We start from the raw sequence: 20,238 nt of genomic DNA on the forward strand, positions 1-20,238 counted from the left end.
TGTGCACCTTCCTATTATCCTCACTAGGAGCTGACTTCCAAATTTTAAAGGATCCCAATTTGCTTCTAATGGCTTCCATTACTTTGCTGTTTAGCCATGGTGGCATTCTTTTGATCCTCTTACTGTCTTTTCTGATATGGAGTATACAGTTAGTCTGAACCTCTATTATGGTGTTTTTCAATAGTCCCCATGCTGTTGTTTTTAATTTCCATCTAACGGGCATCCTCATTTTTGTGTAGTTTCTCTTTTTTAAAGTTAAAGGTGACTGGGGTGGGCGTTTTTGGTATTATCCCCCCTAAAAGGATGTTAAATTTAGTTACATTATGGTCACTATTACTGAGCGGTTCAGCTGTAGTTACTTCTTGAACCAGATCATGTGCTCCACCTAGGACTGTAAATCAAGACAAATCATCTGTGCATCACGCTCTGAGGTGACATTTACCCAGTCAATATGAGGATAGTTGAAATCACCTGGTATTATTACATTTTCTGCTTTCATAGACCCTCTAAGCTCCCTAAGTTTTACAGTTACTGACACCATCCTGGTCTGGTGGTCAGTAGTATATGCATACTGCTATACTCATTTTATTCAAGCATGGAATTTCTGTTCATAGAGATTTTGTACAGTTGTTTCCTGTAAGATTTTTACCTCATTTGACTCTGCATTCTTTAATGCCACTCCCCCACTGCATGACCTACTCTGTCATTCCTTGTTTCTTTTCTTTTTTTCCCTGTGGTATTACTGTGTCCCATTGATTATCCTCATTCCACTAATTTTGTATGGTGCCTATTATATCCAATATCCTTATTTAATGCCAGGTACTTTAGTTCACCCATTTTGGTAGCATTTGCACTTGTAGCATTTGTATATAAGCACTTGTACATTTTGTCAATATTCAGTTGCTTGCCTTCATATTTAAATGGGACTCTCTTGTTTAATTGTTACTCATTAGTACCTACCTATACTTTACTAACTTCTTTCCTATCCTCTTTACTAGTATAAAGAGTGCCCCCTTTAATAAATTCATCCTTAATGGATGTCTCTATCGGAATTGTGTGCTCCCTGACATCTGTTGGCTTTCACCCAGCTCTTAGTTTAAAAAAAATCCTCTGCAATTTTTTTAATTTTACATGCCAGCAGTCTGGTTTCATTTGGTTTAGGTGGATTCCATCCCCACTGTATAGGTCACTCCTTCCCCAGAAGGTTTCTCGGTTCCTAATAAATTTAAATCCCTCCTCCCTACACCATTGTCTCATCCACACAGTGAGTCTTACTGGTCCTGCATGGAACTGGAAGCATGTCAAAGAATTCTACTTTGAAGGTCCTGGACTTTAATTTCTTACCCAGCAATCTAAATTTCATCTCCAGGATCTCTGTTACTTCATGTACCATGACCATTGGTTTCTCCCCAGTGCTATCTATAAATCTGTCTAAATGTCTTGTGAGATCTGTTATCTTTGCCCGTTTTAGGCAATTCACCATGTGGTCTCCTGTTCATCACACAGTCCAACTTATCTATCTTTCTAATAATTGAGTCCCCCACTAGCATTGTCTGTCTCTTTTTAATGACTGGGGTCCCTGCCCCAGAGGGATATTCCTTTCCTTTCAATACTGGTCTGTCCTTTGCAAATAAGAATGTGATGATGTTTTTGGAAAAGTGCCCCTGTGGGTACTCCACTGTAGGTGTATGTGTCCCTGCGCTGCTGCTAAGAGAATTTTGGTAGCAGTGTCCTTTAGGCCCGCCCATGCACTGCCCTGGCCCTCGTGGTCTGCCACAAGGCTAACCAGCGTTGCCTGGGTGAAACCTCCTCAGTTCTTTTTCAACTGCCCCTGGCTATAAATGGAGTTGTTCATAAGTAGATGGTTACCTTCTATAGAATTGCTAATAGTTTATCTAATCTTTTAGAGCTCCATTTTCTTTTTTCACTCCTTTATATTCTGTTTGTTTATTTAGCTAAAAAAAACCCCAACAACACAACTTTGTTTCTTTGACCCCCTAGCCCCTGCATCTGGGGACACCCCTGGACAGGGTATGCCCAGTTCATTAGGCTTCAAGAAGTGTCTGAATTGCAAAGAATCTATCCCAGTGACTGACATTTGCAGTGCGTCCGCTGTATGGGAGAGAGCCACATTCCACAGCAGTGTGGGTTTTTGCCAACAATTGAAACCCAGATCCAGAAAAGATAGAGAACTGAGATTCCAGCTCCTCTTAATGGAAGGGGCCCTCCAGCTACCCTCGGAGCCATGCCAATTCTCCAGACAGTAGGAATCCTCACCACAACCCTCTACATCTAAGGGAGGGGAGCCTAAGAAGCCAACCACAAGCCACTCTCACAAGGCTTCTAAGAAAAGAGCCATAAGTTCCCACAGCGAGCCCCAACCGAGCCAAAAATGATATCCGGCTCGCTTGGTATCATTGGTACTGATGGCATTGAAGCCATCTAAATCCAGTACCAAGGGCTTTGCATGGTACCACCCCGACAGAAAGTGTTGGGCTGCCGAAAGACCTGATGGGCACAGGCCAGGAATAATTGGTATTGTCTCGGTATGAGAAAATTTAGAGAATCCACTCCAGTACCACCGTCAGCATATCAAACACCAGCAGACTGTGTGATTAGGATCGCCAGCTCTGGTGCAGACATCTCAGCACCACCAAATGCTACGGATACTGACGACTGCAACACCACTGGACTTCTGGTAGGTGACAGACCTTTCAACTGTACCCTCTGACCCCCAGGCTCCTTGCTATGGGCATCTGTGTTACCAACCTCCAGGGCCTTTCCTACCCTCTCAGTGCCCTTACTGGGACCCCTGGCTAGCGCACAGATACTGTGCCTCTCCTGGCTCTAGCATGGCCTATCAGCAGTAGTCCATGAGACGCCTTCCTTCGGCCGCCACATCGAGGGCATCCGAGCACCGCTACACTGTTAAGAGAGGAACAAAAGGCTGAAGTTGAGGAGGAGATTACCTCCCAGACCAACTTCTGATCTTCATCACCAGACAAGATAGTGATGCCGCCTCCTCCATCGTTAGCAGATGACTTCATGCTTTTCTAGGAGCTAGCTCAGAGGGTGGCTGATGCATTACAATTACCATTACAAGAGATGACCAAACCACACCATAAACTATTGGACATTCTACACATCTTTGCATAGTCCAAAGTAGCCCTCCCTATTAACGAGGCCCTCTTGGAGCCTGCCAAACTCAGATGGCAGACTCCGGCATTGTTCCTATCAACGTGCAAGAGGGCCACTAGAAAACATTACATGCCGGCGAAAGGCACAGAATTTCTCTTCTCCCAGCTGCCCCCCAATTTTATCACTGTGGATGCTGTGAATTCAAGAAGACCATCATCATCATCTGAAATCCACACCCTGTGACTGGGATTGGAAGCACCTCGATCTTTTTGGGAGAAAAATATACTTCTCAGCCACTCTACAGTTCCGTATAGCAAACTATCAAGCCTTAATGGCAAAATATGATTACATCAACTACTCAAAACTCAATTCCTTTATTGAGTAGCCCCCAGATTCTCACAAGGATTAATTCAAAGCCATTATTAACAAAGGCCAACTAGTGGCAAAGACATCACTCCAGTCTGCACTCAATGCAGCTGATGTGGCGGAACATTCCATTTCCACTTCGTTAATGATCAGACGAGTCTCTTGGCTGCACTTACTTGGTTTCCACAAAAATGTGCAAACAACCACAGAGGACTTTCCCTTTGAAGGTACAAAGTTCTTTGTGGAAAAGACAGATGCTTCCCTCCACACCCTAAAATATTCCACGGCTACTCTTCAATTGCTCGGAATCTGCACCCTGGGTAGAAGAGAAAGTATAGTCCTCAGCCTTTGTTCAGGCCCCACTCATCACAATATTCATCCGAACGCTCGTATGAACCCCAAAGAAAGAAATCCAGTTTTTCCAAACAGAAAGGCCCTCAACCTACTTCTTCACAGCTGTCCACTTCAAAATGATAATTTTGATGGGTTGGTCGAGGTGCTGTCAGACCACTCTCTTCAGTAGCATCAAGCCCTGGAAAACCCCTCTCATCCCTATGGATGCCATCTCGCCCTGTTCCACAGGACCTGGGAACGGATACGTTCTGACAAACAGGTACTTGAGATTATTCGAGATGGGTACTCCATCATTTCCCCTCCCTCCTCCTGCCCCACAAACTCCCTTCCCTGCCCCTCTTCAGTGACCCTTGTCGCAAGAGCCTATTACGACAAGAGATAGACCACCTCCTCAATGTACGTGCCATAGAACTAGTGTCCCTACATCTGAGACACAAAAGCTTTTACTCTTTCTGCTTCCTGATACCCAAGAAAAAGGGAGGTTGGAGACCCATACTAGGCCTCAGGGAACTCAACAAATTTGTCAAGGCTCAAAAATTCAATAGTCACTTTGGTGATGATTTTTCCAGCATTAGAAAAGGGAAACTGGTTCACGGTCCTCGACCTCCAAGATGCTTACTTCCACATTTCTATCTTACCGTATTTCAGAAGATAGCTCAGATTCACACTAGCTCAGGACCACTACCAGTACAGGATACTCCCTTTTTGGCCTCTTATTGGCCCCCAGAGTATTCACCAAGGTCCTCCCTGTGGTGGCAGCCCACCTACACTCCCAGGGTATTATGATTTACCCTTACCTGGATGATTGTCTCCTCAGGGTGTTTTCCTTCATCGAAGCACCATGCCACTCTGGATCTATTCAAGAATCTGGGCCTACAAATCAATGCACGAAAATCGACATTAACACCAAAACAGAGGATATGTCTACACTACGAAATTAGGTTGATTTTATAGAAGTCAATTTTTAGAAATCGATTTTATACAGTCAATTGTGTATGTCCCCACTAAGCGCATTAAGTCAGTGGAGTGTGTCCTCAATTCCGTGGCTAGCATCGGCTTAAGACACGGTGCAATGTGGGTAGCTATCCCACAGTTCCCGCAGTCTCCACTGCCCAATTGGAATTCTGGGGTAAGCTCCCAATGCCTGATGGGGCAAAAACATTGTCGAGGGTGGTTTTGGGTACATGTCATCAGTCGCCCGCCCCTCCCTCCCTCTATTAAAGCAACAGCAGACAATCGTTTCGTGCCTTTTTTTCCTGGGTTACCCATGCAGACACCATATCACAGCAAGCGTGGAGCCTGCCCAGCTCACCGCTTCTGTTGTGAGCATTGTAAACACCTCACGCATTATCCTGGAGTATGTGCAGAACTGGGCTAAGAGACCAGCACGAGGACAATTGTGATGAGGTCATGGGCACAGACATTCCTGAAAGCACGGGCTGTGGCAATTGGGACATAATGGCGGCAGAGGAACACTGATTCTGGGCTCGGCAAACAAGCACAGACTGGTGGGACCGCATAGCATTGCAGGTATGGGATGATTCATAGTGGCTGCAAAACTTTCGCATGCATAAGGCCACTTTCCTTGAACTTTGTGAGTTGCTTTCCCCCGCCCTGAATTGCAGGAATACCAAGATGAGAGCTGCCCTGACAGTTGAGAAGTGAGTGGCAATAGCTCTGTGAAAGCTTGCAACGCCTGACTGCTACTGGTCAGTCGGGAATCAGTTTGGAGTGGGCAATTCTACTGTGGGGACTGCTGTGATCCAAGTAGCCAATGCAATCACTAATGTTCTGCTGTCAAGGGTAATGTGCAGGTCATACTGGATGGCTTTGCTGCAAAGGAGTTCCCTAACTGTGGTGGGGCGATAGACGGAACACGTATCCCTGTCTTGGCACCGGACCACGTTGCCAACCAGTATACGTAAACTGCAAGGGGTACTTCTCAATGGTGCTGCAAGCACTGGTGGATCACAAGGGACGTTTCACCAACATCAACATGGGATGGCCAGGAAAGGTGCATGACGCTCGCATCTTTAGGAACTCAGGGCTGTTCGAGCAGTTGCAAGAAGGGACTTACTTCCCAGACCAGAAAATTACCACTGGGGATGTTGAAATACCAATAGTTATCCTTGGGGACCCAGCCTACCCCTTGCTGCCATGGCTCATGAAGCCATACACAGGCAGCTTGGACAGTAGTAAGGAGCAGCTCAACTATAGGCTGAGCAAGTGCAGAATGGTGGTAGAATGTGCCTTTGGACGTTTAAAAGCTCGCTGGTGCTGTTTGCTGACTAGGTTAGACCTCAGCGCAACCAACATTCCCACTGTTATTGCCACTTGCTGTGTGCTCCGTAATATTTGTGAGAGTAAGGGGGAGACGTTCATGGCGGGGTGGGAGGTTGAAGCAAATCGCCTGGCGGCCGATTTTGAGCAGCCAGACACCCGAGCGATTGGAAGAGCACAGCTAGGCACGCTGCACATCAGAGAGGCTTTGGAAACCAGTTTCATGACTGGCCAGGGTACAGTGTGACAGCTGTGTGTGTTTCTTCTTGCTGCAAACCCCCTCCCTTTCTTGATTGATCCCTGTAAGCCAACCACCCTTCCCCCTTCGATCACAGCTGGCAAAGGAAATAAAGTAACTATTGTTTTCAAACCATGCATTCTTTCTTTATTCATTAAAAAAAAAAGTGAGATAACTGACAAGGTACCCTGGGTGGGGTGGGTGAGGTGCAGGAGGAGGGAGGGACAAGGCCATATTGCTTATTGCAGCCACTCTACAAATCAAAACTGTTTGAATGACAGCCTTCTGTCGCTTGGGCCATCCTCTGGAGTGCCCGGAGCCTCTGCCCCTGCGTTCTTGGGCGTCTGGGTGAAGAGGATATGGAACTTGGGGAGGAGGGCAGGCAGTTATACAATGGATGCAGTGGGGGTCTGTGCTCTTGTTGGCTTAGAAAGTGTCCTACCGTGGAGGACGAAATAAGGCAGCCCTCCCCAGAAACCTTCTGCCAAGGCTTTTAGAGTACCTCCAGGGGAGCTTCATGGAGATGTCCCTGGAGGATTCCCGCTCCATGCCCAGACACATTAACAGACTTTTCGGGTAGCTTACTGGCCGCGAATGCATCCCAATTCTTCAGGGCAAATCAAACATTAAACACTATTGCTTTTAAACCCTGTACTGTAGTCACAAATGTGCACTCACCAGAGGTGCCTTCTCCAGCTTCAGAGTTGGGGATCCCGCCTTGGCTCTAGACTGATGAAAAGGTCCTGGAGGCTGGGGAGAACGGCTTCACTGCTTGCCTGCTGCACATTCTCCTCCTCCTCCTCATCATCATCATCATCACCCGCAAAAGCCTACTCCCTGTTGTGTGAGACTCCCCCCTTGCAGGTGTCCACAGACAGTGGTGGGGTAGTGGTAGGGTCCCCCTGCTATGTGTCCCTGTTGTAGCCTCTCTCCACCATGCCCTGTGCGATTTTGGCATATATATTAGCATTTCTTCTTTTTGATCTGAGTTCGGCCTGCACAGATTCTTCTCACCATACAGCAATCAGATCCAGTGTCTCCCTTTCGGTCCATGCTGAAGCTCGTTTGCGATTCTGGGGGGACTGCATGGTCACCTGTGCTGCTGAGCTCGTCACGCTGACCAAACAGGAAATGAAACTCAAAATTTTCCGGGGCTTTTACTGTGTACCTGGCTAGTGCATCGGAGTTCAAAGTGCTGTCCAGAGCGGTCACATTGGAGCACTCTGGGATAGCTCCCGGAGGCCAATACCGTCAAATTGCATCTGCACTACCCCAAATTTGACCCAACAAGGTCGATTTTAGCACTACTCCCCTCACCGGGCAGGAGTACAGAAGTTGATTTTAAGAGCCCTTTCGGTCAACAGAACGGGGTTGGTTGTGTAGACGCATTCATTCTAAAATCGACCTAACACAGCTAAGATCAACCTAACCCCATAGTGTAGACGAGGTCAGAGACTAGAATTCATAGGAGCCAGTCTCGTCTGAGCGAGAGCACTCCTTCCACAACAGAGATTCCTCAGTCTTTCCACACTTATAGAGACGGTGCAATCCAGTCCTCAAATATCAGCCAGACACTGCCTTCCACTTCTGGGGCACATGGCCATGAGCACATCTGGGATAGCTCTTTCCAAACTTTGCATGAAATGCCTCCAGTCATGCTTCAATTCGGTTTACAGACTGAACAAAGACAAAATCCTATCTATGCCCACCAAAAGCAAACAGTGCTGACAAACACCTGCCTGGGAATCCTGTTTGTGCATCCTTCTCCATCACTACTTCTCACCACTGAGGCGTCCCTCGTAGGATGGGGCACACATCTCAGTGATCTCACAGTGCAGGGCAAATGGTCTCCATCTGAGACATGCCTTCACATCAATCTACGCAAGCTCAGAGTGGCCAGAAATGCATGTGCTCATTTCCTTTTGCTGATCAGAGGTACGCACACAAAGGTCATGACGGACAATATAGCATGCATGTATTACATAAACCATCAAGATGGCATCACTTACAGAGACAGTGCAATCCAGCCTTCAAATGTCTGCCAGACATTGCCTTCAGCTTCCTCTCCCTTTGAATGGAAGCACTAAAGCTATGGAACTGGTTCATTTCCCATAATGTTACAATATCAGCAGCTTACCTGCCAGTACACAACGTGGCAGTGAACAGTCTCAGCTGCAGATTCCCACACAACCGAGAGAGAGAGAGAGAGAGAGAGGTACTCTGTGACATATTCTGACAACAGGATCTCAATCTAGTATTAAAAGAACTGACTAGACTGCCCTTTGAACCATGGCCACTTGTTCTTTAATTCATCTTTCCATGAAGAAGGTGTTCCTGGTCACCATTACCTTGGCAAGAAGGCTAGAGGAGATAACGGCCGTGATGACGCGTCCACCCTTCACAGTGTTGGTCTTCGACAACATCATGCTTAGACCACATCCAAAGTTCACCCCCAAAGTGACTTCCGCATTTCACGTGAACCAACTAATTCACCTTCCTACCTTTTATCCCAAACCTCACCAGGATAATAGGGAAGCCATCCTTCATACACTCGACGTAAGGAGTCTGGGCCTTGTATTTGGATAGGACAAGAATTTTTAGAAAATCTCTGAGACTCTTCCTCTCCATCGCAGACAGATCTAGAGGCACACGATTTCAGCTCAAAAGCTCTCTTAATGGGCCTCGAACTCTATCAAGCTCTGTTATTAGATTTGCAATTTAGCACCTCCATCTGTAATCTGCACACATTTTATGAGATTGGTTTCCTCGTGCATTGCCTTCTCCAAGGGTATCCCTATATCAGAAATCTTCAGCGCTGGTATCTGGGCATCTGCACATGCATTTGCCGAACACTCTGCCATCCTGGGGAACTCTACTACAGATGCCAGATTCAGTGCCACGATACTGTCATCCATCAGAGACCTGACTCTGAAGCCCCAGCCTCCAGTAGGGCATACTTCTCAGGAGTCACCTACAGTGGCGCACTCATAGGGACACTATTCAAAGAAGTAGGAGTTACCTTGTGCAGTAACAATGGTTCTTCAAGATATGTCCCCCTAGGGTGCTCCATGAACACTCTCCTCCCCTCTACTTTGGAGTTCTCATCATACTCTCTGTGGTAGAGAAGGAAATGAGAAGGGTTTGCCCGTGCAACACTGATTAGCCTTGTGGCAGACCACAAGGTGAGGGGGGAGACGCGAGGTAGTGCATGGGGTGGGCCAAATAGACACTGCTACCAAAATTCTCCAATCAGCAGTGCAGGGACACACATACACCTACAGTGGAGCACCCATAGGTGGACTTGTCTCGAAGAACCATCGTTACTGCTTCTTATGAACTTATTGTTTACCCCCTTACTCTCCCAGCGCCCGATTCCTTTTGTGAGTATGTGCCCTCATACAAGCAGCGAACATGTTCACTTGTGTGACACAGGAGCTATGCGGAAAGTCTGGATTGTTCCTCTAGTTGGCCTAACTGTATTAAAAGCATTTTTGTGTGTTTGAGTTGTGAGTGATTGCCCTGAGAATCTGAATCCAAATAGAAATTAGAAAATAGAAGTATTAGTACTCTGCCCACAAACCAAACTCCACCCACTTGAGGCGCCAAAAAGGGATTTTACCCTCTTAGCAGATGCATAACCCAGGAAGCCTCTGTAAGACCCGACTTAGATGCAAATCCACACTTTTGGAAAAACTTCCCTAAGCTAAAAATAGGAGGGTTTTTGGTTTGGTTTGGTTTTGCGTAATGGTCGGGTATACATTTCCAACTTACACAAAATTCAAGTTACGCAAGTCATTCCGGAACAGAACGATTGCGTAAGTCGGGGAGTGTCTGTATGCATAATGTCCATCTCCTTTCTCATTTTGCTTTGATTAGCAATGAAATAATCAAGTTGGCACTTAAATCGTCATAATTAGATTTCAGACTTAATGGCATATTGAAATGAATAGGGTGAGTTTATATTTCTCTGAGAGTAATTATTTAAGGCTAACTGCAGATTTGGGCCACCTCTCTGCATCAGTTCACCTTTTGAAGGTTTTCAACCATAAGAGAGAGAGACTTTTTTAATAAATGATCATGTATATTCTGGAGCACAAGAAGACATTCTCCAGATAAATATACCAGTGTATCAAACCACCACATATGAGCACAGTTTGATCCCTGCAGCTGGGTTTTAGGTCATGAATGGGAAAAGCATTGAGAAGTGCTGCTGTGGTTGACAGGTTTAGCTGTTGAGAAGCTAAATATAGGGGTAAATGCTGAGAAGCAGAAGAAAACATGAGATTTTTTTGTAAGTATATTTTTTCTTTTAAGATGTGGGAGGGATAGTAAAGAATTATAGGTTATAAAATTGTACAACAGGATAAGTAAAACATTTTCAAGAGAATTCAAAATGTTTGTCTGCTGAGAGTAAATTGAGCAAGTCATTCCATAACCTTTTATTTTAGATTAACTAAGCTGTAATGATTTGTATGCTACACTCATCAGTTTGTAAATGGCTTCAAGGATCTGAGTGAGTTTGTAACTAGGTTTCATTTTTGTGTAGAAAAATCATTTAAAAGAAATTGCTGTGTTTCAGCATGTGATTTTGGTCCATTTTAAATTAGTAATCAAATATTGTGATATTCTATAAGATATTTTATTGTGATATTCTATAAGATATTTAAGGTGAACTTGTTAATCTTGTTACTCAACTTTGTTTCTTTAAACTTCCTTCAGAAGATCATCTTTGTGAAAGTTATTTTAAACAAGAAAACAATATTACATTTGGGCATTTGAGTATTGAGAGGTAGGGTGTTCTTTCTCCTGACAGATGGAAATTCCTTCTGCTGGCATTGTGAACAGATATATCGCCACTCAAGGTCCTCTTCCACATACCTGTGCACACTTCTGGCAGGTAGTCTGGGATCATAGGTTGTCGCTGATCATCATGTTGACAACCCTCACCGAACGAGGACGGGTAAGTGTGTATATCCTCTCTTGAAGCTTGCAGTTCACCTCAGTCTCAAAGTAATTAAACATTTATGTCTAAACTTGTGTTTTGATCTTGACTATCGAAGCTGGTTTACATTGAAAATCCTTTCTGCTAAAGAAGCTTGTGTCTTCCTGTAATATACTGTTTGCTACACTTTTTGAACTTTGTTTCTTATCCCCTCTCCTGAATAAAAAGCAGTTAGGCCAGCTGCTTGTTTCCTACCACTCTGTGTGTGAAAATGTATAAAATATTAAAATGGCAGATTCTGATACCTGCTTTTCTGAAAACATCATGTGAGAGGAGTTAGAGAATACCCTCTAAAGCAGTGCTTCTCAAGCTATCTGATATGGGGGACCGGCATTTTTTTTTCCCAATGTATGCGCAGACCTGCAGCTGATGGCTTGAGGACCGGCATCAGTCCACGGACCACCACTTTGAGTAGCACTGCTCTAAAGCACATAGCCAAAATTTAGTCTAATTAAATTACTTATGTTGTTGAGAATCTGTAAAAAAAATTTGACTCCTTTCTTAAAACTGCTTTGAAGAATCTGTTAGAGGACTGATTTACTAAATTATGGTTTTGAAATCAGTTCATAGACTCCCTGAGTCATAGGAAATCCGAAAGTGCAAATATTTCTATTTCCAGTGTAAAATGTATTTGCTCTCTAATTTATAATATGCATGAAGTGAAAAATCCCTGTAACCTCTAAAACAGCAGTCCCCAAACTTTTTCAGGGAGTGAGGCCGCAGTCAGGAGCAGGGCCCCTGAGCTGTGCTTGGGACTGGGGGTGGGGCCAGAGCCAGAGTGGAGCTGGGATTGGAATGGGGGCTGGGTGGCACTCCCTCACCACCCCCTGCAGGGGCTGCCCTAGGCCCCGCCATGCACCCCCGAATGGTCTCACGCCCCACAGTTTGGGGGACTACGGTTCAAAAAAGTGACCAGCTAGTGGATGGATGATATAGAAACTTGCTGTGTGTAAGGATTCGGAGGCAGATCAAATAGGGAGCACTGCTCTGAGTAGTAAAGGTTCTTCTTTGAGTGCTTACTCTGTCCATTCCACGCCACGTGCACAGTTGCCAGAGATTTTTCTCTTCGTGATATCTGTAGAACCGGCTCGAGCGTCCTCTGGAGCTGTGCGCCAGCATAATGAGCCCTGCCGGCTGGTTTGGACTTTTCTGTCATATATTGCAGAGTTATTCTAATTAGTGCATATAGTTCTTAGTGTCCATTCCATGACCCACCCTCCTACCCCTGTGTCAGAGGTACTGGCAAGAAGGAAGTGGGAGGGTGCGGGCACATACACGCATGGCTCCAGAGGACACTAGAGCCGGTCCTACAGATACCACCAATGGAAAAATCTCTGGCAACTGTGCATGTGGCACACTCGCACATGGAATGGACATTAGTAACACATCTCAAAGAATAACACACATGAAAGGTTAATTACCGTTTTTTTCTGGCACCTGGGAGGTGAGACAGCTCGTGACTTTTGCCTGCCTTCCTACAGATAGAAATCCTCCTCAACCTATAACTGTTTTCCCAAAGTAAACTCTCAGTGCACTGTCAATTCCTGAAACTGAGATTCTGGTTGGGAATCTGGTTTGGGAACTGGTTTATTTGGGAGTGGATATTTGGAGGTTCCATTTAAGGTACCCACTAACAAGGTCAGCTCCCAGGCTGCTGCGCTGGGCATCACAACATGGGGAATAGATGGCCAGCCCTCTGTGGAGAAAGAGGTGGTTAGGGACTATTTAGAAAAGCTGGACGTGCACAAGTCCATGGGGCCAGACGAGTTGCATCCGAGAGTGCTAAAGGAACTGGCGGCTGTGATTGCAGAGCCATCGGCCATTATCTTTGAAAACTCGTGGCGAACGGGGGAAGTCCCGGATGACTGGAAAAAGGCTAATGTAGTGCCAATCTTTAAAAAAGGGAAGAAGGAGGATCCTGGGAACTACAGGCCAGTCAGCCTCACTTCAGTCCCCGGAAAAATCATGGAGCAGGTCCTCAAAGAATCAATCCTGAAGCACTTAGAGGAGAGGAAAGTGATCAGGAACAGTCAGCATGGATTCACCAAGGGAAGGTCATGGCTGACTAATCTAATCGCCTTCTATGATGAGATCACTGGTTCTGTGGATGAAGGGAAAGCAGCAGATGTATTGTTTCTTGACTTTAGGAAAGCTTTTGACACGGTCTCCCACAATATTCTTGTCAGCAAGTTAAAGTAGTATGGGCTGGATGAATGCACTATAAGGTGGGTAGAAAGTTGGCTAGATTGTCGGGCTCAACGGGTAGTGATCAATGGCTCCATGCCTAGTTGGCAGCCGGTGTCAAGTGGAGTGCCCAGGGGTCGGTCGTGGGGCCGGTTTTGTTCAATATCTTCATAAATGATCTGGAGGATGGTGTGGATTGCACTCTCAGCAAATTTGCGCATGATAGTAAACTGGGAGGAGTGGTAGATACGCTGGAGGGCAGGGGTAGGATACAGAGGGACCTAGACAAATTGGAGGATTGGGCCAAAAGAAATCTGATGAGGTTCAATAAGGATAAGTGCAGGGTCCTGCACTTAGGACGGAAGAACCCAATGCACAGCTACAGACTAGGGACCGAATGGCTAGGCAGCAGCTCTGCGGAAAAGGACCTAGGGGTGACAGTGGACGAGAAGCTGGATATGAGTCAGCAGTGTGCCCTTGTTGCCAAGAAGGCCAATGGCATTTTGGGATGTATAAGTAGGGGCATAGTGAGCAGATCGAGGGACGTGATCATCCCCCTCTATTCGACATTGGTGAGGCCTCATCTGGAGTACTGTGTCCAGTTTTGGGCCCCACACTACAAGAAGGATGTGGATAAATTGGAAAGAGTCCAGCGAAGGGCAACAAGAATGATTAGGGGTCTGGAACACATGACTTATGAGGAGAGGCTGAGGGAACTGGGATTGTTTAGTCTGCAGAAGAGAAGAATGAGGGGGGATTTGATAGCTGCTTTCAACTACCTGAGAGGTGGTTCCAGAGAGGATGGTTCTAGACTATTCTCAGTGGTAGAAGAGGACAGGACAAGGAGTAATGGTCTCAAGTTGCAGTGGGGGAGGTTTAGGTTGGATATTAGGAAAAACTTTTTCACTAGGAGGGTGGTGAAACACTGGAATGCATTGCCTAGGGAGGTGGTGGAATCTCCTTCCTTAGAAGTTTTTAAGGTCAGGCTTGACAAAGCCCTGGCTGGGATGATTTAACTGCTTTTGAGCAGGGGGTTGGACTAGATGGCCTCCTGAGGTCCCTTCAAACCCTGATATTTTATGATTCTATGATTCTATACTAATTGGGAAGTTAGTGAGAGCAGCTGAAGAAGACAGGGAAGTTGGAGCAGACATAAATTCTGAAGATGGAGTTTAGGCTTTGTTCTTCAATTCCTTAGTGAGGACAAGTCCTTAAGGCCAAAAGGGCTAAGGCATGATCCTTAGGTACAGTCAAGTATACACAGCCATTCACAGAAGTATCATTAAAAACCTTAACTCTGGCAAAAGATGTTTCACCATCTCAAAGAGCAATTTTGCATTTGTGACGCTCTAGCAAGGACAAAGTTTTTTGCAACTAGTATAAATACAGTAACAAAGGTATTGAATGTGCCAATGATGGCCACCCGTTCACTGAACTAAGAATGGGTCCCAGAGGGAAAAAAAATTGTATATAACCATACCATAATAGTGTGTGACTGTATCACAATGCGTGCGCACGAGGTGTGGGGGAAGGAGTAAATTAAGGTTGCAAGGGCAACCTTACATTGGCATTTCCCCACTTCTGAGTGCTTGATTTCACAACCTTAACCTTTTAATATAATCTTTCAGATATAATTTCCAAGTTTCTTAACAAACAAACAAAAAACAGAAATAACATGTTGAACCATTGAGACCCCTAGCTTAGGTCACCAGTAGCGTCTGTACCTTTAAATCCAGAGCACGGATCTCCATTGCCTGAGCTAATGGAATAACTGGTAAGGTTGCTCTCCTTTTAGTGGACCAAACACTTGAGGGGGATGAGAGAGACATTTAGCCAATGGATTTCACAGATATGTAGTGACAGCTGAGAAATGTAGACACTCAGGACACCAGTGTTCAGTTCCAGGTTCTGGAAGAGTGTGCTCCCTAATTCCCTCTTCTTCTGCTGCCCCCTTTTTCCCATGTCTTCCCCTTTTTCCACACTCCTCTGCATTCTAGTTAGGTGGCTTCCTCCTTGTCTAGGCTGCCTACAGCAGGAAGAGCGCAGGACAATCTCCCTGCTCTCAGTTATGATGCCTGGCACCCAGCTGTCCAGAAGAGCCATTGTAAAGGAAGTACTGCAAGCCCTGGGCTGTAGAATGCCCAGTGCAAAGGAAATCTTCAGAGAATTCAGCTGCCAAACTCTAACCAGTCTCCACTGAGCAATGTGTGAACTGCGACTTTTTGGAGGCCTGTAACTTAGCCAAATTTGGGCAGTTTTTTTGGTTACAACAAAAGGCACATCTGACACTAGGACCAATCTATGCTACATTACAAGCGCTTCCTCGAAGCACAGAGGCACTAGCCTTGATGAAATATCTGTACAATGTTTTTTTTAACATGGGCAAAATGTATTTCCTGTAATTTTATTTTCAGAAATGACTGAATTATTTCAGTTGAAATTAAAAAATGAAATAAAATAAAGCCTGAGGAAAGTAGTCAGCATAAAATACTTCAGTCCTAATAGTTAAAGTTTGGCAAAGTTATAAGCAACTGAAAAGTGTGTCTTATATTGGAAAGGGTGAGGGAAACTTAACTATAAGTGGCACTAAAAATGTCACCTGTAATATTTTAACATATAAAATATAGTTAGAATATCTATACTTTATAATGTATCTGTGTGTGATAGAGAGCACCAAATTGACACATACTGAAAAGTAACACTGTTGTTGGAAATCCCACTTCATTTTTTTAATGGATCTAATAGAAATAAGTTATTGGGTTGCCTGCCCTCCAGTTGCTTGCAAGAACTCGCCCCTGCAACTCAGCCAGGCTTCCTCAGACAGTCAGAAATTGAATTCATAAATACAATTTCCAGTTTTTTAGACTAAGATGATTTCAGGCCACTCACAATTGTCTTGCATCTCCCCAGATATTTTGATAGTGCTTCTTTGATGGGCTCAGTGAACAAGAACCCTGCAAAAGCATTTAGATTTGTTCTGTTCCTTTCTGTTAAAATGATGGCAGTTAATTACAGATATCTACAAGGTGAAAATGTGTTTAAAAAGATTAGATATTTCTTTATTGAAGCCTAATATTTAAAGAATAAATATTGTTATAGAATGGAAAAACAAGAACATTTAAATTATAAGGGTGAAATCCTGGCCCCATTGAAGTCAGTGGTAAAATTCCCAGAATTTCACCTCAGATATTCAAGGAATGTCTCACCAGCATAGTTTCTTACAGTACAGTGTTTCCATGGCACTTAATCCCTTGGATTAGATGGGCGATGACACTACTCTCCTTCTGTCATTCGTACTGCTCCAGCCATTAAACACCATTGCACTTCAGACAGAGATAGAACCCAGGAGTCCTGATTCCAACTTTCTGTTTCTTTCTACCAAATAGTTGTGTAACATGCTGCCTAAATATGCATCACATTCCTCCCTGGAGGCTGGACTGCAAAAAATGAGATAATCCTGTAGCTTCAAGGGTAAAAATCTGTGCGGGGATCTGAAGGTCCAGAATTCAGGCCCTTCTGGCAACCTGTGTGTGAGGGTGCGAAGGTGAGGAGTCCTTATGACTGCATATGATGGAATTTGTTTTCTTAGTTTCCTTTTTTTAAAAACTAGTTTATTTAAGTGTCACAATAAGAAAAAAGCCTTTTCTCATATTGTTATAGTTAAAAACCTTTATAAATGTCACTTATGGCATGACATACAACAAAGCACAGGTGTTCCACATTTCTATGGTTTGTCGCTCATTGTGATTGCTTGTGTCACACACTGGCAAGCCTGAAGGTTGAGAGGTATATGCTTGCGTGAAACCCCTCTGGGCCACAGAAGGCAACTTCCACTTTCCTGTATCAACAGGAGTGATTTTGGCCCTTGCTTCCTAAATTCAGCCTGTAAATTGAGGCATAATCAGTCATTTACGGGGATGATTTTTTTCCAATTCAGTCTTACATGTTTCACTTCAAAAAGAAATATTTATATGTTCAACAATTGACACATTCTCATTTATGTGAACCAAAGTTGCTCATCGGTTTTCCCCATTTCTTAACTCTGTTTTCCCCATTGGGCATGAAGGACGATTCTTTTCAGATACCCCAATCATTATGTCTGAGTATGCCTCTGCTAGTTTTCTTACACCGTTCCCACTATTAACATTTATAAATCCCATTCTGATTTTAATGATTTTACATTTAAAAATATGAAGAATGATCATGTGGAGAAACAAAGAATTTTTCATGTCATGCATTGGTATGAAAAATTAATAGGCACAACTCCTAGTGGCATGGAATATGATATCTTCTCATGCTCACTTCACTAGCCAGGGTGCATCTTTGATGGAGGTGATAGAGTATCCTTTTTCCTTCCTCCTCTGGGTGAAAGAGGAAAAATGGACATTGCAAGCAGGAGTACCTGAGGCAGTGCTACTGGGGCTCCCCTGCCTCCCCCTTCCTCTCCCTGCTCGATGCATGTATGAGGGATGGGGAGGATGCTTGTCATTCCTTCCCCCCACTGCCCTCTATCACAGGATGGGCTGCCTCCTGGCATTCATTAATGGAGCCTGTCCCGCCCAGTCCTCCTGCCACTGAACTACAGGGCTGTGAGAGGCCAGTTGATTTGTCTCTTGCCTACAGGGTCAGGAGAGGTGATGACATCTGCTTGCTCTTGCTGCTGGCAAACAAGGTCAGCTCCCAGACTGCTGCGCTGGGCATCACAACATGGGGAATAGATGGCCAGCCCTCTGTGGAGAAAGAGGTGGTTAGGGACTATTTAGAAAAGCTGGACGTGCACAAGTCCATGGGGCCAGACGAGTTGCATCCGAGAGTGCTAAAGGAACTGGTGGCTGTGATTGCAGAGCCATCGGCCATTATCTTTGAAAACTCGTGGCGAACGGGGGAAGTCCCGGATGACTGGAAAAAGGCTAATGTAGTGCCAATCTTTAAAAAAGGGAAGGAGGAGGATCCTGGGAACTACAGGCCAGTCAGCCTCACTTCAGTCCCCGGAAAAATCATGGAGCAGGTCCTCAAAGAATCAATCCTGAAGCACTTAGAGGAGAGGAAAGTGATCAGGAACGGTCAGCATGGATTCACCAAGGGAAGGTCATGCCTGACTAATCTAATCACCTTCTATGGTGAGATTACTGGTTCTGTGGATGAAGGGAAAGCAGTAGATGTATTGTTTCTTGACTTTAGGAAAGCTTTTGACACTGTCTCCCACAGTATTCTTGTCAGCAAGTTAAAGAAGTATGGGCTGGATGCATGCACTATAAGGTGGGTAGAAAGTTGGCTAGATTGTTGGGCTCAACGGGTAGTGATCAATGGCTCCATGTCTAGTTGGCAGCCGGTGTCAAGTGGAGTGCCCCAAGGGTCGGTCCTGGAGCCGGTTTTGTTCAATATCTTCATAAATGATCTGGAGGATGGTATGGATTGCACTCTCAGCAAATTTGTGGATGATAGTAAACTCGGAGGAGTGGTAGATACGCTGGAGGGCAGGGGTGGGATACAGAGGGACCTAGACAAATTGGAGGATTGGGCCAAAAGAAATCTGATGAGGTTCAATAAGGATAAGTGCAGGGTCCTGCACTTAGGACGGAAGAACCCAATGCACAGCTACAGACTAGGGACCGAATGGCTAGGCAGCAGCTCTGCGGAAAAGGACCTAGGGGTGACAGTGGACGAGAAGCTGGATATGAGTCAGCAGTGTGCCCTTGTTGCCAAGAAGGCCAATGGCATTTTGGGATGTATAAGTAGGGGCATAGCGAGCAGATAGAGGGACGTGATCGTCCCCCTCTATTCGACATTGGTGAGGTCTCATCTGGAGTACTGTGTCCAATTTTGGGCCCCACACTACAAGAAGGATGTGGATAAATTGGAAAGAGTCCAGCGAAGGGCAACAAGAATGATTAGGGGTCTGGAACACATGACTTATGAGGAGAGGCTGAGGGAACTGGGATTGTTTAGTCTGCAGAAGAGAAGAATGAGGGGGGATTTGATAGCTACTTTCAACTACCTGAGAGGTGGTTCCAGAGAGGATGGTTCTAGACTATTCTCAGTGGTAGAAGAGGACAGGACAAGGAGTAATGGTCTCAAGTTGCAGTGGGGGAGGTTTAGGTTGGATATTAGGAAAAACTTTTTCACCAGGAGGGTGGTGAAACACTGGAATGCGTTGCCTAGGGAGGTGGTAGAATCTCCTTCCTTAGAAGTTTTTAAGGTCAGGCTTGACAAAGCCCTGGCTGGGATGACTTAATTGGGGATTGGTCCTGCTTTTGAGCAGGGGGTTGGACTCGATGACGACCTGAGGTCCCTTCCAACCCTGATATTCTATGATTCTATGAAATAGCCCACATGGGCTCTGTTCCATGTGCACTCTTACTCAGGGAGCTAGGCTGACTGCCAAACTTTATTTGGGGTCTGGAAGGGACTTTCCCCAAGTAGCAAACTGCTGTGGGGGTGGGTTTCACCTTCCATCCAGCATCAGAGGTCCACTTAGAAGGTGGGGTTAAATTACATTGTCGCAACTTTGATGGGTTCCAGTGGGGTTGGTGGGTTAAACAGCGTCCAATGTAAGGTCCCTGTAACCTAAAAGGCTGATTTGAGTTTGGGCCCAGAGTACAACATTGTGCAGAAGTGGGCATGCCTGCATGTGTTATGCAGCATGTGGCTTTCCTCATCTCATTTCTCCAGCCTC

The 20,238-nt window shown here is 45.2% G+C and overlaps 1 protein-coding gene across 1 annotated transcript in view; it reads left to right on the forward strand.

Moving 5' to 3' along the window:
* PTPN3 (protein tyrosine phosphatase non-receptor type 3) overlaps nt 1-20,238 on the forward strand; it is a 274,552-nt gene that overhangs the window by 230,888 nt on the left and 23,426 nt on the right. Inside the window, exon 23 of the mRNA XM_084619614.1 lies at nt 11,190-11,336. Coding sequence (XP_084475740.1) covers nt 11,190-11,336 — 147 coding nt within the window. The remainder of the gene's footprint in view (nt 1-11,189; nt 11,337-20,238) is intronic.

This window comes from Lepidochelys olivacea, assembly GCF_965140295.1.
Source record: "Lepidochelys olivacea isolate rLepOli2 genome assembly, chromosome: 2".
Lineage (NCBI taxonomy): Eukaryota > Metazoa > Chordata > Testudines > Cheloniidae > Lepidochelys > Lepidochelys olivacea.